This window comes from Rhinolophus sinicus, chromosome X (genome assembly GCF_036562045.2).
Source record: "Rhinolophus sinicus isolate RSC01 chromosome X, ASM3656204v1, whole genome shotgun sequence".
Taxonomy (NCBI): Eukaryota; Metazoa; Chordata; class Mammalia; order Chiroptera; family Rhinolophidae; genus Rhinolophus; species Rhinolophus sinicus.
The window spans coordinates 13,930,221-13,950,721 of record NC_133768.1 but is presented as its reverse complement, the minus strand read 5'-3'; the positions used below and the strand labels follow the sequence as shown (position 1 = coordinate 13,950,721).

At 35.7% G+C, this 20,501-nt stretch overlaps 1 protein-coding gene across 1 annotated transcript in view; it reads left to right on the top strand.

The window, feature by feature from the left end:
• Positions 1-19,790, top strand: part of BEND2 (BEN domain containing 2) — a 38,980-nt gene extending 19,190 nt beyond the window's left edge. The window contains 10 exon segments of the mRNA XM_074324081.1: positions 2,251-2,326; positions 3,559-3,666; positions 7,946-8,086; positions 8,587-8,598; positions 10,089-10,304; positions 11,587-11,711; positions 13,427-13,658; positions 15,981-16,184; positions 19,631-19,713; positions 19,716-19,790. Of these exon segments, the coding sequence (XP_074180182.1) occupies positions 2,251-2,326; positions 3,559-3,666; positions 7,946-8,086; positions 8,587-8,598; positions 10,089-10,304; positions 11,587-11,711; positions 13,427-13,658; positions 15,981-16,184; positions 19,631-19,713; positions 19,716-19,790 (1,272 nt within the window).
• Positions 19,791-20,501: the final 711 nt, after the last annotated feature.

Here is a 20,501-nt window from a genome sequence, read left to right as displayed (position 1 = left end):
AAGAGCGCAGATGCTTGGTTGTATGGTAATAGTATGTTTAGTTTTGTAAGAAACTGCCAAACAGTTTCCCAGAGAGGATGTGCCATTTTACATTCCCAACAGCAATGTATGAGTTACCTAGTTTTTCCATATCCGTATTTCTGCTCCTTTCATTGTTCTTTCTTCCTTTTTGATGCTCCAAGAGTTTTTCTTTCATCATTCTTTTCTGATAGATATTCCTCTAGCCATTCTCAAATGCAAACCATCTAGTGAGATACACTTTTAGCTTTCCTTCATGTGAGAATGTCTTTATTTCCCCTTTATTCATTTTTTTTAACAGTTTGAATGCTCATTTCTGTTTTTCAGCTTTATTGGGGTATAATTGGCAAATAAAATCGTAATATATTTAAAGTATACAATATGATGATTTGACATACATATATATTATGAAAGGATTCTTTCTCACTGTTGAGTTAATTAACACATCCATCATTTCACATATTTACCTGTTTATGTTCTGTGGTGAGAACGCTTATGTTCTATTCTCTAAGCAAATTTCAATTATATAATACAGTATTATCAATGATAGTCACCATGTTATACATCCTTAGCCCTTAGTTCATTTTATAACTGATAGGTTGTATCCTTTTCCAGTCTCTCCCTATTTTTCTTACTCTTCAAGCCCTGGCAGCCAACATTCTGCTCTCTATTTCTATGAGTTTCACTTTTTTATCTTTTTAGATTCCACATATAAGTGATACCATACAGTATTTGTCTTTCTCTGTCTGGCTTACTTCACTTAGCATAATGCCCTTCAGGTTCATCCATGTTGTTGCAAATCTGCTTCATTCTTGAACGATCGTTTTGCCTAATATGGAGTTCATGGTTGAGATTTCTTGTCTTTCCATACTTGAAAATATTTTATTTATAGAAATGTTGGTAGAAGCTCAAGCCATCCTGGAAAAGAGCCCTGAGACAATAAATTACCCACTTTTATTGGAAAACAGCAGTAGCCAAAAACATTTCCTTAGTATGTTGCTGCATTCCTCTGATTTTGCTTAGTTTGAAATGATACTTATGACATATTTAATCTAGATTCATCAACATCCTTAGTACATGATAGTGACAGTTTTTTCTAATTAAAAATTTCGTTATACATGCAGTTATAATGAATAATACAGATTTATTATGGAGATTTTGTATTCCCATTTCCCAAATTTCCTCAATGGTAACAACTTGTAAAATAATAGAAAATTATCACAACCAAGATAGTGACATGATACCCTCCACAGATATTATTGAGATGTCCCCAGTTTTATTTGTATTAATATTAATGTGTTTGTGTTTAGTTCTATACAATGTTATCATGTATCCTCTACCACAGGCAAGCCCCTAAACAGTTCCATCACCACCATGACCCCTCATATTGTTCTTCTATAACCACACCCGCTTTTCTCTGGTTGACGTTCGCCCCCACTCCCACCCCCTGCCCAGTTTCTAACTGCTGGTAACAACAAATCTGTTCTCCAGATCTATAATTTGTCCCTACATCATTGTTATATAAATGGACTCATGTGGTGTTTGAGATTGGCTTCTTTCCCTCAGTGTAATTTCCTGGAGACCCATTCATATTACTGTGTATATCAGTCGTTCCTTCTTTTTTATTGCTGAGTCGTATTTCATGGTATGGGTAGACCATGGCATATGTATCTGTTCCCTTGTTCAGAACCTCTGGGTTTCCTGTTTTGGGCTGTTAGGGGTAAAGCTGCTATGAACACTCATTCATAGCTTTTAATCTTGCTTCATTTCACTCTTTCACACAAGCTTTCATTTCTCTGGAATGAATGCCCTTTTAAGAGTCTAATTTCTGATCCTTTGGTAATCGCATCCTTAGTTTTTTATAAGAAACTGACAAACTGCTTTCTAATGTGGCAGTACCATTTTCCATTCCTGCCAGCAGTGTACAAATGATCCAGTTTTTCTCTGCATCCATATTTCTGGTCTTTCCATTATTCTTTGTCTTTCTTAATACTCCAGAATTCTGTTATATCCTTTCTGTTTGAAGATGTTTTTTAGCCATCTTAAAGCATACATTGTTTTTTTGACAAATACTTTTGGATTTTCTTTGTAAATATATTTTTGCTTCATTACTGAAGGATAATTTCATCGGATATAGAATATAATGTTGAAGTCTTTTCTTAGCATTTGAAAAATGTTTTCCTTATAGATATGTTGGCCACAGGAGAACCCATCCTGGCAAGCAGCACTCAGATGGTGAATAACCCACCTTCCTTGCAAAATGACAGTAGTAAAGATACTCAGTGTGTCTTCAACCCTTCCAATTTTGGTGAGTTTGAAATGATACATATTACAAGTAGCACTGTTTAATCTACATTCATTAACACCTTTAATATGAGCTAGTAGTACCTTTTCCTAATTAAAAATTAAATAATTAAAATTTAAAAGTTTTATTTTGAGAAAATTTTAGCTGCACATGCAATTGTAAGAAATAATACAGAGATCTCGTGTACACTTTACCCAGTTTCCCCCAACGATAACATCTTGTAAAACGATAGTACGATATGTTAACCAGGACATAGACACTGATGCAATCCACAGATTTTATTGAGATGTCCTCAGTTTTATTTGTATTCCTATGTGTGTTTATATATATTCAGTTTTATATAATTTCATGACGTGAGTAGGTTTCCATGTCCTCCATCATAGTCAAGATTCAGAACATTTTCATCACCACAAGGATTTCACCTATTGCCCTTTAAAACCACACCCACCTTTCTCCTCTTACCCTCCTTACCCCTGCCCTGTCCTTGCCCTTGGAAGCCGCTAATCTGCTTTCCTTCTTTATAATTTTGTCATTTCAAAAGTTTTATATAAATAGACTCATGTAGTACGTAACCTTTTGGGATTGCCTTTTTTCATTCAACATAATTTCCTTGAGATTCATCAAGTGACTGGGTATATCAGTAGTTCTTTCTTTTTTATCGCTGAGTACTATTTCATGGTATGGGTGTACTAAGGTTTGTTTATCTGTTCACTGGTTGAAGGATGTCTGGGTTATTTCCAGTTTTTGGCTATTAGGAGTAAACCTGCTATGAACACTTGAGTACAGGTTTCTGTGTGAACATCAGTTTTTCATTTCTCTGAGAAAATGCCCAAGGGCACAGTTACTGGGCCCTATGGTAATGGTAAATACAATTTTGTAAAATATTGCCAAACTGTTTTCCAGTGTAGCTGTACCATTTTACATTGCCACCAGCAATGTTTGAGTGATCTAGTTTCTCTGTATGCATATCTCTGCTCTTTCCATTGTTCTTTCTTCCTTCCTCATGCTCCAAGATTTCTTCCTTCATCATATCTTTTTGGTGTGAAAGATTTTCATTTAGCCATTTTTTAAAGGGCAGGTCAACCAGTGACATTTTTTTAAAAAGTTTTCCTTTGTCTGAGGCTACCTTTATTCTCCTTCATTCCTGAAGGATAGTTTTGCCTGATATGAAAATCACTGTTGAGATTTCTTATCTTTCAGCACTTGAAAATGTTTTACTTCTGTTGTTCAAACAGACTCCAACACAGAAATGAGGTCTGAGACAGTGGTTCACATAACTTTAATGTAAAATGGCAGGGATGAAAATACTGACTTAGAATCTTTCTTCCTCACTCCCAGTTATTGTGAGTTCGAAATGACATGTATTATAAGTAGCACTTTTTAATCTAGATTCATCAACATTCTTTTTAAAAAGATTTTTATTAAAATTTAGCTAATATACAATATTATATTAGTTTCAAGCATACACCATAGTTATTTAACATTTATATACCTAAAGAAATGATCACCGTGATAAATCCAGCAACCATCTGACACTGTATCACACTATCACAATATTATTCACTATATTCCCTATGTTGTATATTACATTCCCATGACTTGTTTTATATGTGGTCTTTGAACCTCTTATTCACCTGTATTTCCCCCCTTTTAATTTTTAGGTTACAGTTGATGTTCAATAGTATTTTATATTAATTTCAGGTGTACAGCATAGTGATTAGACTTTTATATAATTTAAGAAGTGATCCCCTAACTAGTCTAGTACCCATCTGACACTATACATAGTTATTACAGTATTATTGACTGTATTCCCTAAGCTGTACTTTACATCCCCATGACTTATTTGTTTTATACCTGGAAATTTGAACCTCTTATTACCTCCATCCTTCCCCCCTTTTTAAAATTTTTCAATTACAGTTAATGTCTTGCTATTAATTCTTAGTGATAATGTTTTCAAAATTAAACTCTTCACTTTGACACATTTCAGAATCACGTGTAGGTGCAAGAAATAATACAGAGAGATTTTGTTCACACAATTTCTCACAATAGTAACATTTTGCAAAATAGTAAAATATCAAAGCTGGGACTTTGACATTGATAACAATCCACAGCTCTCTTCAGATGTCCCCAGCTTGACTTGTATTTATTTGCTTGTGTGTGTATTTAGTTCTCTGCACTTTAGTGATATATTTAGGTTCAGGTATTCTCCACTATAGACATGATACAGAACTAGTCTATTACCTCCAGGAACCCTCTCGGCCTTTTTATAACCACACTCACCTCCTTCATGGCATTCCTTCCCTGGCTTCATCGCTAACTCCATCTTTATACTAATATGTTCTCTCTTTTTATAATTTTGTCATTGAAAGAATGTTATATTGATGGACTCTTATAGTGTTTAACCTCTTAGGATTACCTTTTTTTCATTCAGCAGAATTCGCCGGAGATTCAGCCAACTTGCTGCATGCATGTACCAGTAGTTTCTTCCTTTTTATTGCGGAGTACTATTCCATGGTACGAGTGCAGCCTGATTTGTTTATCTGTTCACCCACTGAAGGACATCTGAGTTTGTCCAGTTTTTGGCTATTAGGGACAGCCAAAACACTCATGTACAGGTTTTTGTGCGAACATAAGTTTTCATTTCTCTGTGATAAATGCATTAAGAGTGCAATTACTGGCTGGTATGGTAATTACATGGTTAGTTTTATAAGAAACTGTAGAACTATTTCCAAAATGACTTTATTTTATATTCCCACCAGCAGTATAAATGATTCAGTTTCTCTGCATCCTCATAAGTATTTGGTGTTTTCACTATTTTTAAATTTTAGCTATTCTGATAGGTATATACTTTGTTGTGGGTTTAATATACATTTGCCTTTGGATAATGCTGTACAACATCTTTCTGTGCACTAATTTGCCATCTGTATGTTCTTTTCTCTGATATGTATGTTCTGTCTTCTTATAACAATGTTTATATTTTTACTGCTGAGTTTTGAGAGCTGCTTAGATATTTGTAGATACTAGTCTTTTGTTGGATATGTGGTTTGCAAATATTTTCTTCTTCTCCAGCTTGCCTTTTCATTCTCTACAGAGAGAAAGTTTTTAATTTTCATGAGGTTTAATTTATCAACTTTTCCTTTTATAGACAGTACTTTTGGTATCAAGTCTATGAACTCTTTGTTTAGTCCTTGATCCCAATTTTTCCTTTGTCTTTTTTCTAAAGGTTTTATATTTTACATTTCACATGAAAGTTTGTGACCCATTTTGAGCTAATTTCATATAAGGTCGAGGTTCTTTATAGTCCCCCTGCCTATGGGTATCCAATGGCTGCAGCACCTTTGTTTGAATGGCTTTCTTTCCTCCATTGAATTGCTTTTGTACCTTAATCAAAAATTAATTGGTCATATTTGTGTAGGTCTATTTCTGGGCTCTCTATTGCATTCTACTGATCTATGATTCTGTTCCCCTGCCAAACCACAATGTTGTAATTACTGTTGTTTTACAGTAAGCCTTGCCATCAGGTAGAATGATTCCTTCTACTTTATTATTTTTAAAAATTGTTTTAGTTATTCTAGGTCCTGTGACTTTCCATCCTAATTTTAGAATAACCTGTTTAAGTTTCCAAAAATCTTTCTGGGATTTTGATAGGAATAGTGTTAAACCTACAGATCAACTTGAGAAGAATTGACATCTTTAGTATGTTGAATCATTTCATCCATGAGCATTGGATGTCTGTATGTATTTATTAAGGTTTTCTTTGATTTCTTTTTGCAATTTTCAGGATACAGACCCTGTACATTTAAAAAAAATATGTTTCTACCTATGTATTTTGTTTTCTTTGAAGATGTTGTAAATGGTATTATATTTTAAATTTTGGTTTACACATGTTCATTGTTAGTATATAGAAATGAGCTTGATTTTCTTTTTTTAAGGAGGGCACAGCTCACAGTGGCCCATGAGGGGATTGAAGTGGCAGCCTTGGTGCTACCAGCACCACGTTCTAACCAATTGAGCTAACCGGCCACCCCGAGCTTGAATTTTTGAGTGTTGATCTTGTATCCTGTGACCTTGCTGAACTCAGTTTTAGGAGACTTTTTTTGATACTTCCTTGAGATTTTTATATAGCCATCTTTCTTATATTATGCCATCTGCAAATAGGGTCGGACCGTTTGATTTCTTCCTGTCCAATCTGTATACCCTTTATTCCCTTTGCTTGTATTATTGCCGTGGCTAGAAATTCCGGTGTTACGTTGAATAATAGTGGTGATAATGTAGCTCCTTGCCTTGTTTCTGATCTTGGGGGAAAGCATTCAGTCTTTCACCAGTTAGTATGGTGTTAACTGTAGGTTTTTGATAGATAATATTTATTAACTTGAGGTAGTTTCCCTCTATTCCTAACTTGCTGAGAGTTTTTATTTTATTTTATCATGAATGGGTATAAATAATTAATATTGATTTGTTTTGCAAATATTTGATTAACAATTTTTGTGTCCAAGTTCATGAAAGGCATTGGTTCTGTATTTCAGCTATCTCTGTCTGGTTTTGGTATCAGGGAAAACTAGGCTCATAAAATGAGTAAAGGTTTCCTTCTCTTCTATTTTATGGAAGAGTATATGAAAAATTAGTGTTAGTTCTTTAAATGTTTGGTAAAAATCTCCAATACATTTTACCACTTAGAACGAAGTGTTGGAACTTTAATTCCTCTCAGGTTCCTTTGCCCTTCTCACTTTTAACTGTTATAGTTTAGGTGTCAGATGGTGTTTTCATTTTTGTTTTAGTCATTACATATGATTTACAAAACTCATGATAGTATCGTATTTGTCCATATTTTGGCTCTTTCTGTTCTTTATTTCTTTTTATCGTTGAATAGTATTCTATGGTATTGGACTTACAACAGTTTAACCATTCATCTGTTGCAGGATGCCTGTGTTGTTTATAGATTTTGGCTATCAAGAATAAAGCTGCTCAGATATATGGTGATGGAAGGAGAACTGACTCTGGGTGGTGAACACACAATGGGATTTATAGATGATGTAATACAGAATTGTACACCTGAAACCTATGTAATTTTACTAAAAACTGTTACCCCAATAAATTAAAAAATAAATTAAAAAATAAAATAAAATAAAATAAAATTAAGGTAAAAAAAGAGTAAAGCTGCTAAGAACATACATGTCTTAACATGGCACTCAGGTTTTCGCATCATCATGGCCTTTTATTTCTCTGGAATAAATACCCAAGAGTGAAATTACCATCACACAAAAACCAAACATATACATGTGATAATTGCAGGTCTAATTTTATAAGAAATTGCCAAACTATTTTGTCGTGTGGCTGTTTCATTTTACATCTCCTCCAGTAATGTATGAATGATTGAGTTTCTTTGCATATATACTTCTCCCCTTTCTATTGTTCTTTCTTCCTTCCTGATGCCTCAACGTTCCTTCTGTCATCATAACCTTTCTGTTTGAAGCTCTTCCTTTAGTCGTTTTTAAAGAGTAGGTCTGCTAGCGACAAACACTTTTATTTATTTTTTGTTTGAGAATGTATTTATTTCACCTTTATACCTGAAGGACAGTTTGCTGGATATAGAATTTGTAATTGAGAGTTCGTTTCTTTCAGCACTTATACCTATAAAAGTATTGGCAGGATCAGAAAACGGCAGGGAAAACAGCCATGGAACAATGACTTACCCAACTGTACTGGAAAACAACAATAGCCAAAATTCTTCCTCATCATCTGCCTGCAACCATTACAGTTTTGGTGAGTGTGAAATGACACATATTACAAGTAACACTATTTAACCTATATTCGTCAACATTCTTGTTACAAACTAATGGGAGCTTTTCGTTTTCTAACATGCCTCTTCTCCATTAATAGTCCCCATAATGTAGGTACCTTTATTACCCCCAATTCCCAAAACCACAGAGCTTGTGAGTGGCACTTCTGGAACTCTAACCCAGTTTTCTCTGACTTTATAGCTTGTGTTCCTTAACAGTTTCCTGTATTGCCTGCCAAGCCACAGTGACAGAGATGATGAGACCCCAGGTTTCGTGGCCTCTAAGGGCAAGCCTTCCTAATGTTTTACAGTTCCTTTGCGTCTCTACTTCTAAGTAGCTAATCTCTTATTTATATTTATATTCTAGTGCAGGGCTCAGCAAACTTTTTCTGTAAATGGCTAGATAGTAACTGTTTTAGGTTTTGTGGGTCATCTCATGTCTGTCACAACTACTCAACTCAGCTGCTGTAGTATATGAAAGCAGCCACCCATACAGGTAAATGAATGGGTGTGGCTGTGTGCTAATATAATTTTATTTATAAAAACCGGTGGTGGGATTGGCCTATGGACTGTAGTTTGCTGATTCCTGTCCTAAAGACCCCTTTCCCTTAAATTATTTTGTTACCCAAACTAGAAGAAATTTCAAAAAATTGTGCTCTTTGTACTAAATGGGCACTGGGATATGCTGTTATTAGCAGTATAAATTGGTGAAAACGCTCTGAAAGGTAATTTGTATAAAAATCCATAGAAGTATTTGTGACAGTTGACTCAGTAATCCTACTTTTATCTGAAAGTATACTTTAAAACAAAGATTTGTATTAAAATCTGGGTCCAAGAATGTTCTTTACAGAATCATGAAGAATTAGAAACAGCCAAATAAGCAACCATAAGGAATTAGTTAAGTGACTCCTGGCATAGTCGTGGTATGTGAGGCAGTAAAGAAGCATAATGGTTAAGAGCCATGGGTTCCTGAGTCAGACTGCCTGGGTTCAAATCCCAACTCTGTGTCTTACTAACCATGTGATCTTCAGCCACTTCTCTAACCTAAATATTAGTTTCTTCATCTGTGAAGTGACAAAAACTATAGTACCTCCTTCAGAATTGTGAGGATCAAATGAGATAATTCATTTGAAACACCTGACACAATTCCCAGAGCATAAGTAAAACATAAATGTCACCCATCAGAAAAACATGATGACAGGGATGCAGACTTGAAAAAAAAAAAAGAAAACGGAGAAATGCTCAAAATATAATGTTAATTGAAAAAGCAATATTCAAACTATCTATAAAGTATGATTTCAATTTTGTGTTTTAAAAAAAGAAATAAAAAAAGAATCGGAGACGTTAGCAGAAGATTAATGGTTCAGAGCCCCTGGCTTATAAACAGACTTAGATTTTAAAACTGGCTCTGTAACCAGCAGTGTGATCTTGTTCAAATAACTTATCTTCTCTGGGCCTCAGTTTCCTCATCTGCTGAGTGGGATTAAATTGTTAGGATGATGAAACCGAGCTTATAGATGTAAAATATTTAGCACAGTGCCTGATATATAGTAGATATTCAATAAATGCTAACTATTTTTAAATTTTCTTAATTATACTCACCCGTGCTTTCCAAAATGTCTTCAGGGAACATATATCATTCAGTAATAGTGTACTTTCAGAGTGTCAAAGGGAGCAGTGGGATCTCAGAGCAACATATTCACATATGCACCTGTAGCCTAAAAATTAAATTTATTCAAGACAATGAACAGATTAGTTCAAGTACAGCAAATTCAAGACTAGCAAAGGTGAAAAAATGCTAACAATTATGCAAATGGCATCAAAGAAACTCATTTAAGGGAAAGGAGAGATAAGTATAGAAGAAAAAAAATTCACCCAAGTAGAAATTTGTGAATTAGAAATCAATTAGATTAATTTTCTTAGGCACTTTCATGGTAGCCTTGCATGGAAAAACAAGAATTTTACTTTTTCTCTATATTTTTAAAGGATTTCTTGGTGACCCAAGAAGAAATATCCGTATTCTTAATTTTCATTTGATGGCCGCACAAAGGAAGATTGAACCTAGACAGGCAGCCCGCTACTTGGTTCGTGTTCTATTCTCCAAGGAAGTCCTGATTTGCAGCTCAGTAGGTGTCAACTCCTACCAACCAACCTGTAGTGGCCAGCGACCCCTAGATCCAAACAAAATGGCTGCAATAAGAGGTATGTAAACTCACTATGGAATCTTGTTTTTTAATCATTTGGTTACCTGATGGATGTTATTGGCAGATGAACAAATAATGATTAAGTCTTGGTAAATCTTAGAACTATTCATTTTTTACCTGTCTGACCCAGATTTTACAATTTAATAGTATGTAATGGGTAACAACGTCTAAAGAATAAAATTTGTCCATAGACTGGTGGAATAAGACAAGCTTTATTGATTATAGTTGCTTATGATTAGTACGAATTCAGTTCTTCAGTGCTGAAACTTGGTACTAAAAACTAAAGAAAAATAAATAAATAAATGTGGGAGAATAAAACAGTGCTAGTAAATGGCAACACAGAAGTAGAATCTCATGATTAATTCACGTTAGCCTTCTTCCTTCCTGTCTTCCAGAAATGTGTATGGAGGTTCTAGAACTCATGGGCATTGAGGATATAAGGAATAAGTATTTCTGCCTGCAAGGAGTTCACAGTCTAGAAAGGGACACATTGAGAGAAACAGACCAATCCATCCCAATCCAGTGTGGTAATGTGGGAGCTCAGAGAGCAGAGCAACTACTTTGAGGGCATTAGGGAAGACTTACTGAGGACGAGACATTTGAGTTGAATTTGAAGGATTCCTTAGCTAGGTAAAGAAAATAGGAAGGGGAAATAGCTTATGGGGAAGATAGACATGTAATGTACACAAATAAATAGACCACGGCGTAATACTGTTTGCAATAATACTATTTTCTCTTTATAGGTTTTCTTTTATTTTTAGTTCTGACTTATCCATTGGGCTATTAATGGCATTAGCACCTGAAATGGTTGACTTTTTGTTACACACTTTTTTTTTTTTTTAAAGCACCAAAACCCTCTTTACTGGCTCCCTAGGTATTTTAGGAAATTGCACATTGGAAGAAATGAGATATTCAGCAAAGCATCCTCTTTGGGTGGAATTTCTCAACTCTCAGAGTTAGAGAAAAGAATGACAATTAAAAATAGTCATAAGAATGTAAAGTACAGCATAGAGAATATAGTCAATAATGTTGCAACAGCCATGTATAATGCCAGGTGGGTACTAGACTTATCAAGGGGATCATTGCCTAAATTATACAAATGTCTAGCCACTATGCTGTACACCTGACATAAAATAATATTGAATGTCAACTGCAACTGAAAAAAAAATAATTTAAAAAACAAAATAAAAATAGAAAGCTTCAGTATTTTAAATAAGTTTCTTGTCAGTTTCTTTGTTAATTTTTTCCCTAATTTTCATGATGATTTTTACTATTTGCAGAGTATCTGGCAGAAGTTTTTCCCAACCATGATTTGCGTGAATGTGGAAAAGACTGGAAAGCCTGTATTGCCTATATCAATGCTCTGATCCGCTATTTATGTTTTTATAACACCAGAAAAATACTAGTAAGTTATTTTTCATCTAAATATGGTCACTTTTGTATAAGTGTATACAGTATACAACTCCAGACTGAAAGCATGACACACAGGATCTTCCGGCACGTGCTCAAAATCCTGTTTATTTAATTTAGGGGCAGGGCATATTCTCTCAAAAGCATACTGCCTGTTTACTTCACTCTTTGGTGTTTATGCTCCATAAAAATATCCTTAAGATAAAATAAATCAAATATAGTATTATAATTAATATGTTTGAAACCGAGGGCTATACTAGAACAAAAGTTTTGGCTACAAAGATATTTGGCAAATCTTTTTCAGTATCCCACTGAGTAATACAGAAAAGACCAGACTGTGGTACTGCTTTGCTGTTCTAGTGGTCGTTAAGGGTGGTACAGGAGAAAAGGGAGGCACGTGGTCACATGTTCACTTTCAGTGATGGCAGAACCTGATGAAAGTAATGCATGTCATGAGGTTAAGTTATCAGAGATACTTTATATTCTGTATGGTTACATGGTAAATGGGAATCTGGCCTCTCTCTCATCCATTCTATCTTCAAAGTACATCAGCGATTTTTTAACACGAATGGACCAGTAGAGAAGAATGTCCTGTCTATTGCCTTCTCCTGGTGAATTTAATGACAATTCTTAATTTCCACCCACGTCTCTAAAAACTCCATTTTATTCTCACCATGTCTAGTCACTCCTGTGTCTCTAGAGTAAGTTTATGGAATCTGTTTGCCAAGAATATTTGTAGCTGAGCTTATGTTTTCCTGGTGAACGGCTTGATTTTAGTGATAGCTCAAGCACCATCTGTCTGAAACCAAATCTGCTTATTTTTCACATTCCCTTTTATATCCTACAAAAATTGCACCCTAAACATTTGAATGTAAAATTAAGATACTGCCTGGAAAATGATAATTTGCATATTTGCTTAGGCATCAGAAGAGAAGCAGCATCTGCCAAGTGCCTGCTGTGTAGTTGACTAAGGGTAGGGTAGGTTCTCACCACTCAAAGTGGGTATTTGGACCAGCAGTGGCACCACTGGAGAGCTTGTGAGAAACGCACAGTCTTGAGTTTCACACCAGACTCACTGAGGCAGGATTTGCATTTTAACAAGACCCCCAGGTGATTTGTGTGTACATGGAAGTTTGAGAAGTCCTGACCTAGAGCTGTGGTTGTCAACCTGGGATACATATTAGAATCATGTGAGACACTTGATAAAAAGTTAGTAATGCCTGAGCTCGCTCCCTTACTCCACCAGAGGGTCTGGTGGAATTTGCTGAGTGTGGGGCCTAAGGAGAGCTTTTATTTTTTTTTTAAGATCCCTAGAGTAATTCAAATGTTCAAAAGTGTAGCCAGATTTGAAAGCCACTGGGGAAAGAGAAAACAAACATTAAAAAAACAAACAGACGTTGTCATCTTCAAGAAACTCATGTATTCGTTTATATTCTAAATATTTATTAAGTATTTATTTTCTGTCAGTAATTATCATTCAGTTCTTTAGATAGAGCTACCAAGTCCCCCAGGAAGCAGCAGTCATGGCAGCTTGAGGAAGAGTCCACACCTATACTTCTTTGATAGTGACACACAATATCTCTGTGCCTTAGCCCACCTTATTGAAAACAGTTGCTTCCCCACCAGCCTAGGGGGCCCTGGTTGATGCTGGAGCATGTCCATACTTTCTCACTATGGGACTTCATTTATAGATAAAATTTTGTGTTTCAGGGGAACACTTCTGTCAACAATAAATTTCCTACCAACCCCAATACACCAGTGTCTGCAGGTTTGAATGATAAAAAGGATGGTGATGGCTGTGAAAGCAGTTTCCAGTTATTTCAGGAAGCAGCTGCCTCAGAAATGAGAGCAAATCGCAATTCTCAGCAGAACAGCAGTGCTCTCCCTAAAGGATTTATAGAACCTTCCATTGATGATTCAAAGATACCTTTGGGTGCCCTGAGTGAGTTTTAAAATAAGTTCTCTTGATGAGAGATGTTGAATCTGGGTGATGCTTTTATGGGGCTCATTGTACTACCTTTCTACCTTTATATGTCTTTGAAATTTTACATTATAAGAAATCTGAACAACTTAATCTCCTATAGTAATGAGTTAATGAAATATAGATACCTAGTTCTGAGACTGATAGTTTTAACGTTAAGTGAAATCTGCTATTTTTCCTTTGGGAAGCAGTTCTCAGCCCACTCCTTTGACCGAGTGTGAACTCTTACTTAGGTTAGGCACCTTGCTCGGCAGGTAAAGACGAAGGAGCTACCCGAAGATTCAGAAGCAATTCAGGGCTCTTGCTGTCAGTGTGCCGGGCATATTGCAGGTGCCCCATAAAGCGTGAGCTAATGAATCCCATTCCTCAGATCACTGTGCCCTCATGCTAGCTGTCTGCCGGACATGCTTCCTGCTTCATTAGTGTTGAGTGGCAGTGGCTTCTGTAGGTGACTGTGCCACCTGCCCCTCATGCTTCTCAATGCCCCCTTCCCAGGATGCTGGGGTTTAGGGGCACCTGAGGTAGCAAAACTATTTTCTGTCTCTCCCTTGCCCCATGTCAACCCTGGGTAGAACATTACCTGTGAGCCTATTCACATGAAATTATTTAAATGATACATCTTCATATTAATAGTATACTGTTTCCATTATAAAAGTAATAGAACTACTGTATTTGTTAAGGTCCTACACCGTAGAGACAGACTCTGGCCAAATTAAACCAGCACAACCAAAATCACCAGACGAATAGCTCCTAGATTTAAAGAAGCAAAGAACAAACTGAGCCGCAGGCAATAGCCAGAGTGGCCCCAAGACTGTGGCATCTGGGGTTCATCTGGGTCTCTGCGGCTCCATGTCTGCAGCGTCCATGAAATCCAGGTTCTAGGTTTCTCTTGTCACTGTTCAGATTCTCAGGACAAAGAATCCAATTTGGGGAGGTTGGGTTACAGGTCTCAGACCCCGACTCAACTAGAACCAGGGGCCAGCACATTGTGAGTCAGCCAGCCACTCCAGTTTGTATGTAGTCTATGATACCGTTTTATTTAAAAAAAAAAAAGGAAAATATTTAGGAGGGAAGAAAAGCTCCATCAAAGATGCCATAACAAAAATTATTATGGACGTTTTAATTTTTTCCAGTTTTTTTTCTTACACTTTAAAGCATTATGGTCTTTATGTAATTTTTCTTCTTTTTAAACATGGTATGTAATTTTTTTTTTCTCAAGAATCTCCAGTCATCATACTCCTTGCTTCTAACATGTATGTAAAATTCCATTGAGTAAGTGTGCTCTAATTTATTTAACTACTTCCCTCTTGTTGTATTTTTTGAGGATTTTTTGGAGGGGATTATCAATCATGCAAATCATGCTGCCAAAAAACCCCAACTTCATTTGTATAGGGTTTTTCTTTTTCTTTTTTTTTTACATACTTTGGATTCTTTCCTTAAGTGAGGTTCTCAGAATTTGAATTACCAGGTTAAAGAGTATAAACTTTTTTGCGACCCGTCATTAATATTGCCAGGTTAATCTTCCAGAGTTAATTCTATGGACCCACTGAGTGAATTTTGAAGTAATTTAATCTCTCTTAGTAAATGTTGCAGCTGAGGGATTTAACAATTTATATTGTCATCTAGTAAATGATGGATATTCCAAGATGAAAAATATGCTTCTTGACTTGTAAGGATCAAATTGTATTTCTCTAATATATTTTCTTCAGCAAATAATTCTTTCTTATGTGTGAAACACAACATTTTTCAAGTACGGTTAATTTGAATCAGTATAGACTGAAGAGGAATGAAAACAGGCTTACAATTTATTTTTCAGTTCAAATAAGTTATCTAAAATATGATATTTAAGATGAGTTTGTTGATTTTTAAATGTTTAATACCAAATAGAAACCTACATTTTAAAAATTATAAGTATTTCAGTAAGCATCATGGTGCTTACTTTTGAAAAGGCCTTTTTTATAAGTAGGAAAACAATGCATTAAAATGACTTAGAATTTATTACTAAATGTAATGAAAAACTGATTGTGACCTAAAAGGTAGCAGAACACGGAATTGTCCTCTTGAACAATCAGAGCACGTGTGATCACATCAGCAGTGATTCCTGTCTCATTTCTCGTGCTGTCTCAAGATACACTAAAAACTTAAGGCTTTAATTTTTTTTAACCTTTCAAATTCTTGAGCCTAAAAATTCAGAAAAATCAATCTTTTTGTCACAGCCTTTTAAAAAACTTGAACCTAACATCTGCCATGAAAATCGACATCTTCTTTCTCTTTTGCTTCTAGCGTATGTTGGAAATCCAAGTAGAAATGTACAGGTACCATATGAAGTACCGAATACAGCAAAAGCGAAGCCTTGCCCAGAGCTGCCAGCCAGACACCTTATTCGCAACATGTTCCCAGAGGACATCCTGATGAAAAGTAATGTCCATGGCAATGTGACACATGGCACACATGCCCTTAACCCCAATAGGATTACCACTCTCAGAGGTTTGTTACAGGCTGAGAATGTGAGAATAAATAAAAGCCACTTATCTTAGAGAAACCAAAAAGAAAAATCCATTCAGTTGTGTGTTTCGAGGAGAGGGAGCTCTTACATATCCCTCATTAGGGCACAGCAAGTACCATGTTCATGAATTGTGTTTCTTTTTGCATTTGGGTTCTCGGGGCTAATTGCTCTGTTTTGAATGGCATTATTAGTACAGGAAAGGCATTACTGACAATAGCTCCCTGGTATGGACTGTCAGGAGTAGGGAAACTCAAACACCTTCATTTACTGAGGATCAGGGTCAAAGATGCTGGGCTATGTCAATTTGCAGAAGTGTCAACAATAGCACAGCGGGCTAATTTGCGAGTTTTTCTTGTGCACACGAGCCTGGTGTTGTGTTTATCTATGACAGATATAGATGAAGTAATAAAGCTTCCAAGAGCAATTCTGTGAAATCTTACATTTGAACAAAGCAGGAAGCAGAATATTTCTTACTTGTATCACTGGTACCCAGCAAAGACATAATTCTGAGCCCCAGCCTGATCTCACTTGGTTCCTACCTTCATATCATTGTGTGTTTGCATCCAACAAATTTGAACAATACTTGTGTTTCAGGCTAAACTAAAGAAGCCTGGCTTACAGCACCTCTCATAAGTATTTGCTGTCATCTAATCCAATTGTTTTCAGGTTTTTTCCCACTGCAATCCATAGTAAAATATACATTTTACATTGTGACTCAGTACATGTGTGATTTTTTAAAAACTGAAGCAAAATTTTCAGAAACAATACTTTTTCTATGAGAATTACATTCCATTGTTTTCTATTCTATTACACTTTTTGGAAAGTACTGCTATCACTGATTTCATGACCTAGTAATTGGTCACAATTTGCAATTTGAACATTACTCAGCTAATCCTCTGGGCAAAAAACCTGAAACCCAATTTCTCTTACCTGATAATAAAAATAGAATACAGAGTTTGTAACCAGTTTGGAAATGCAGATGTTTATAGAAGAAATAGTGTCTTTCTAATTAAAAAAAGTTTTTAAGTGAGGAGGAAAAGTGACTTTTATAGTTCTTTAAATATCTGGACTACATCAATTTCTTAAAAGTGGACTAAAGATATTGTTCTATGTATTTCATTTTGTTTGATCATTACTGAATTATCTTACAAATCAAGATGTCTTTTGTAGCAAAAAATATTTAGCATGAGTTGGACATACTATCCACGTGGGGCACATTTTAATAGATTTCCCATAAGACTCAAAGTTCTACTCCTTTGGAGAAGGGGAGCCATGTGAGTTATTTTAGCAGAGAGAATACAGTAGAATCATCATTATCCTGGTGGGCAGAACCAGTCCCAATGAGGAGAAGCTGGCAAGAAAGCATATTTTAATTTAATATACAGGCAAAATGATCTTGGAAAATGAAGAGTCAGAGCAAAGGCTGAGTGAGATTCCTGCACTTGTAGACTGGGCTTTATGACCTCCAACATTTCTTTAGAAGTATCAGTTCAGCATAAACTATTTAAAACATACAGAAATGTACAAAAAATAATATAAATAATAAACACCTGTCTGCCCAGTACAGATAAAGACATTTTACCTTTTATCTTTTTTAGAAAAATAAAAAAGTATTACTGATATCGTTAAAACTCCATCCCATCGTCCCTTTCTCCCGTCTTTCTCCCCAGAGGTGATCACAGTCTTGGAGTTGGATCTATCATCCTCATGCATATTTTAAACTTTTGCTACCTATGTTGATAGACTCATAAATAATATGATACTGTTCTTTAGCTGTGTTAATGTACATGAATGGGGATATATTGTACATGTCCTTTTGCAGATGTTTTCACTTTTCATCATATTTCTGAGATCTACTTTATACATTTTAACTGCTGGTTGGTTTCTCATTGAATTAATAAACCGGTTTATTCTTCTAGTCTAATGTAATTTCTTATCCTAAGATTTTATTATTTGGTGTCGGTGGGGGGGGTGGGGAACACTTCTGGAAATTAGTAATCAAAGGTAAGTATATCCAGAAGCCAAAGGTATTGATTTCATATAAGAAACTATTATTTGATGCTCTCTGATGAGAGTTCAGTATGACTTAAGAGCTCTTTAGAGAATGGTTTATGTGGAGAAAATTAGTAGGCTGTAGATTTGCAATCAGTGAACAACCTTTACTCTTATACCCTCCCATCCAGTTCTGCATATTACAGAACTGTAAAATTTTAGCAATAGAAAGTGCATTACAGGTCCTCCAATCCAACTTCGTACCCAAGCAGGAATTCCCATCTCAGCTTTGACTTATAGTTGCCTCTCTTTGGCTTGAACACTTCCATTGATGGCAGTCCACATTTTAAAAGGGCTCTAATTCATAAGAAAGTTATGAACACGGAAGCCAGGCGTCTCAAAATTTACCTCCCTGCAGGTAAGATACATTTGTTCTACTATCCCTTCCAGAGCTAATCCAATCACTTTTCATATGATAGGCCTTCAAGTATTTAAAGGCAGCTATTATCTGTCCTGGCTTTGCTGTCATGGGCAGATGGGACAAGCCTACTTTCCATAACTTCTTTTGTTGTTAATGAAAATGTTCAGGATAGAGGTACTACCAAATCTAGTGACATACCACTAAAAACCTCCTTCTAGGCTACCATTGATCTATTAATTAGTCCTTTGAGTATTAAAGCCTTTTAACTTCGTTGGATATGTGCTGTATTTATGGCTTTGTCCTGATTTCCCAGTTTATTAATTCTATTGAAAAATAAATGAATTAATGTAGCTAACTAATGCTGGCCTGTAGTGATCACCAGATCCTTTTCTAAGGGCTCAAAGGAAGTTACCTAAAAATGTATCTGAGGGCAGCTCCGCTCTTCTAGATAATACCTCTCTTCCCGACCTTGCCCTTTGCCTTCCCGCTTTCTCTAAGAGTGCTCCTTAAGCTGTGTTGCTCTGTCACCTTCCCTTATGGAAGTTTTCTTCTAACTGCAAGATCTAGACTCTCATTCCTTTTGTCTGTGATAAACCAACCAGTACCACAAAATTTAGCATTTGTAGCTTCTTGACTCCAAGAGTATGAAAGACACTGCAGCCCCTTGTGTGTTTCAAAGCCTTAGCATGTCTTTATTTGATATAATGAATAACATGCACATTTGATAAATTTAAGAATAAGAAAAGTTTACATTGGGTACTGAAGGCGACAGAGGATTTCCATTCGGGTTATGTAGCAAAATCAAAATCGTGGGATGTTATTGTGATTTAAGAATGGTGCTTTTAGATGAACAGATTTGTCAAGCTAATTTAATGATAGTTGTAGTCCATGTGTTTTAATTAAAGTCTAATGACCCTTTCACAGACGCGGCAATAGAACTAAGGTGGAATACATTAATTTCTCTGAGAAGTGATTTCTAAGTTAACTTATTATGTTTTGTGACTTTATGACCAGAATTTCTCCAAGACAACTACCCGAACAGGGATCTAAGAGAAGCTGGATATGACTGGAAGTTGTGTGTGACGGCTATCAATAGCTATATATCCGTCATCTTAGACATGAACTCAATAAGTCCACATCTAAATCCCAGCCACTCCCAGCAATGACCCCTTAACAAAGTCAGAACAAAAATATATCGAATGAAATTATACCGACTGTAATACTTGAATGTGAGCCATCCTGCCTTTTTTTTTTTTTTTTACTCTTGTGTTATCTTGTAACTTTCTCAAGTTATAATTCCAAAATTAGCCTGTTGTAGTGGCATTGTAGGTCTGCATTCACACTTGAAGAAATAGCCAATGTTCTTTTTCTGCCAACATACGAGGGGGAATTGCACGAGGAAGATGTATAGTGTTTCACCTCATGAGCAAAATAATAGGCAGTAATCTGATAAGAACTTCTGATTAAGGGAATGGTAGTAAACTCCGTAAGGTTTTCATTGCTGTTCTTTTTTTTGTTTCTGGTGTTCAAAACAACATAATGATTAGACAGTTTATATACCTCACAAAGTAATAACCCCAATGTCTGTTACTCATCTGATACTGTACATAGTTATTAGAATATTATTGACCATATTCCCCACACTGTACTTTACATCCCTGTGACTCTTGTAACTACGAATTTGTACTTAATCCCTTCACCTTTCTCACACAAGCCTCCATCCCATCTTCCATCTAGTAACCATCAGTTTGTTCTCTGTATCTATGGGTCTGTTTGTTTTGTTCACCTGTTTGTTTTGTTTAGATTTCACATATAAGTGAGATCATATGGTGTTTGTTTTTCTCAATCTGACATTTCATTTAGCATAATACCCTCTAGGTCCATC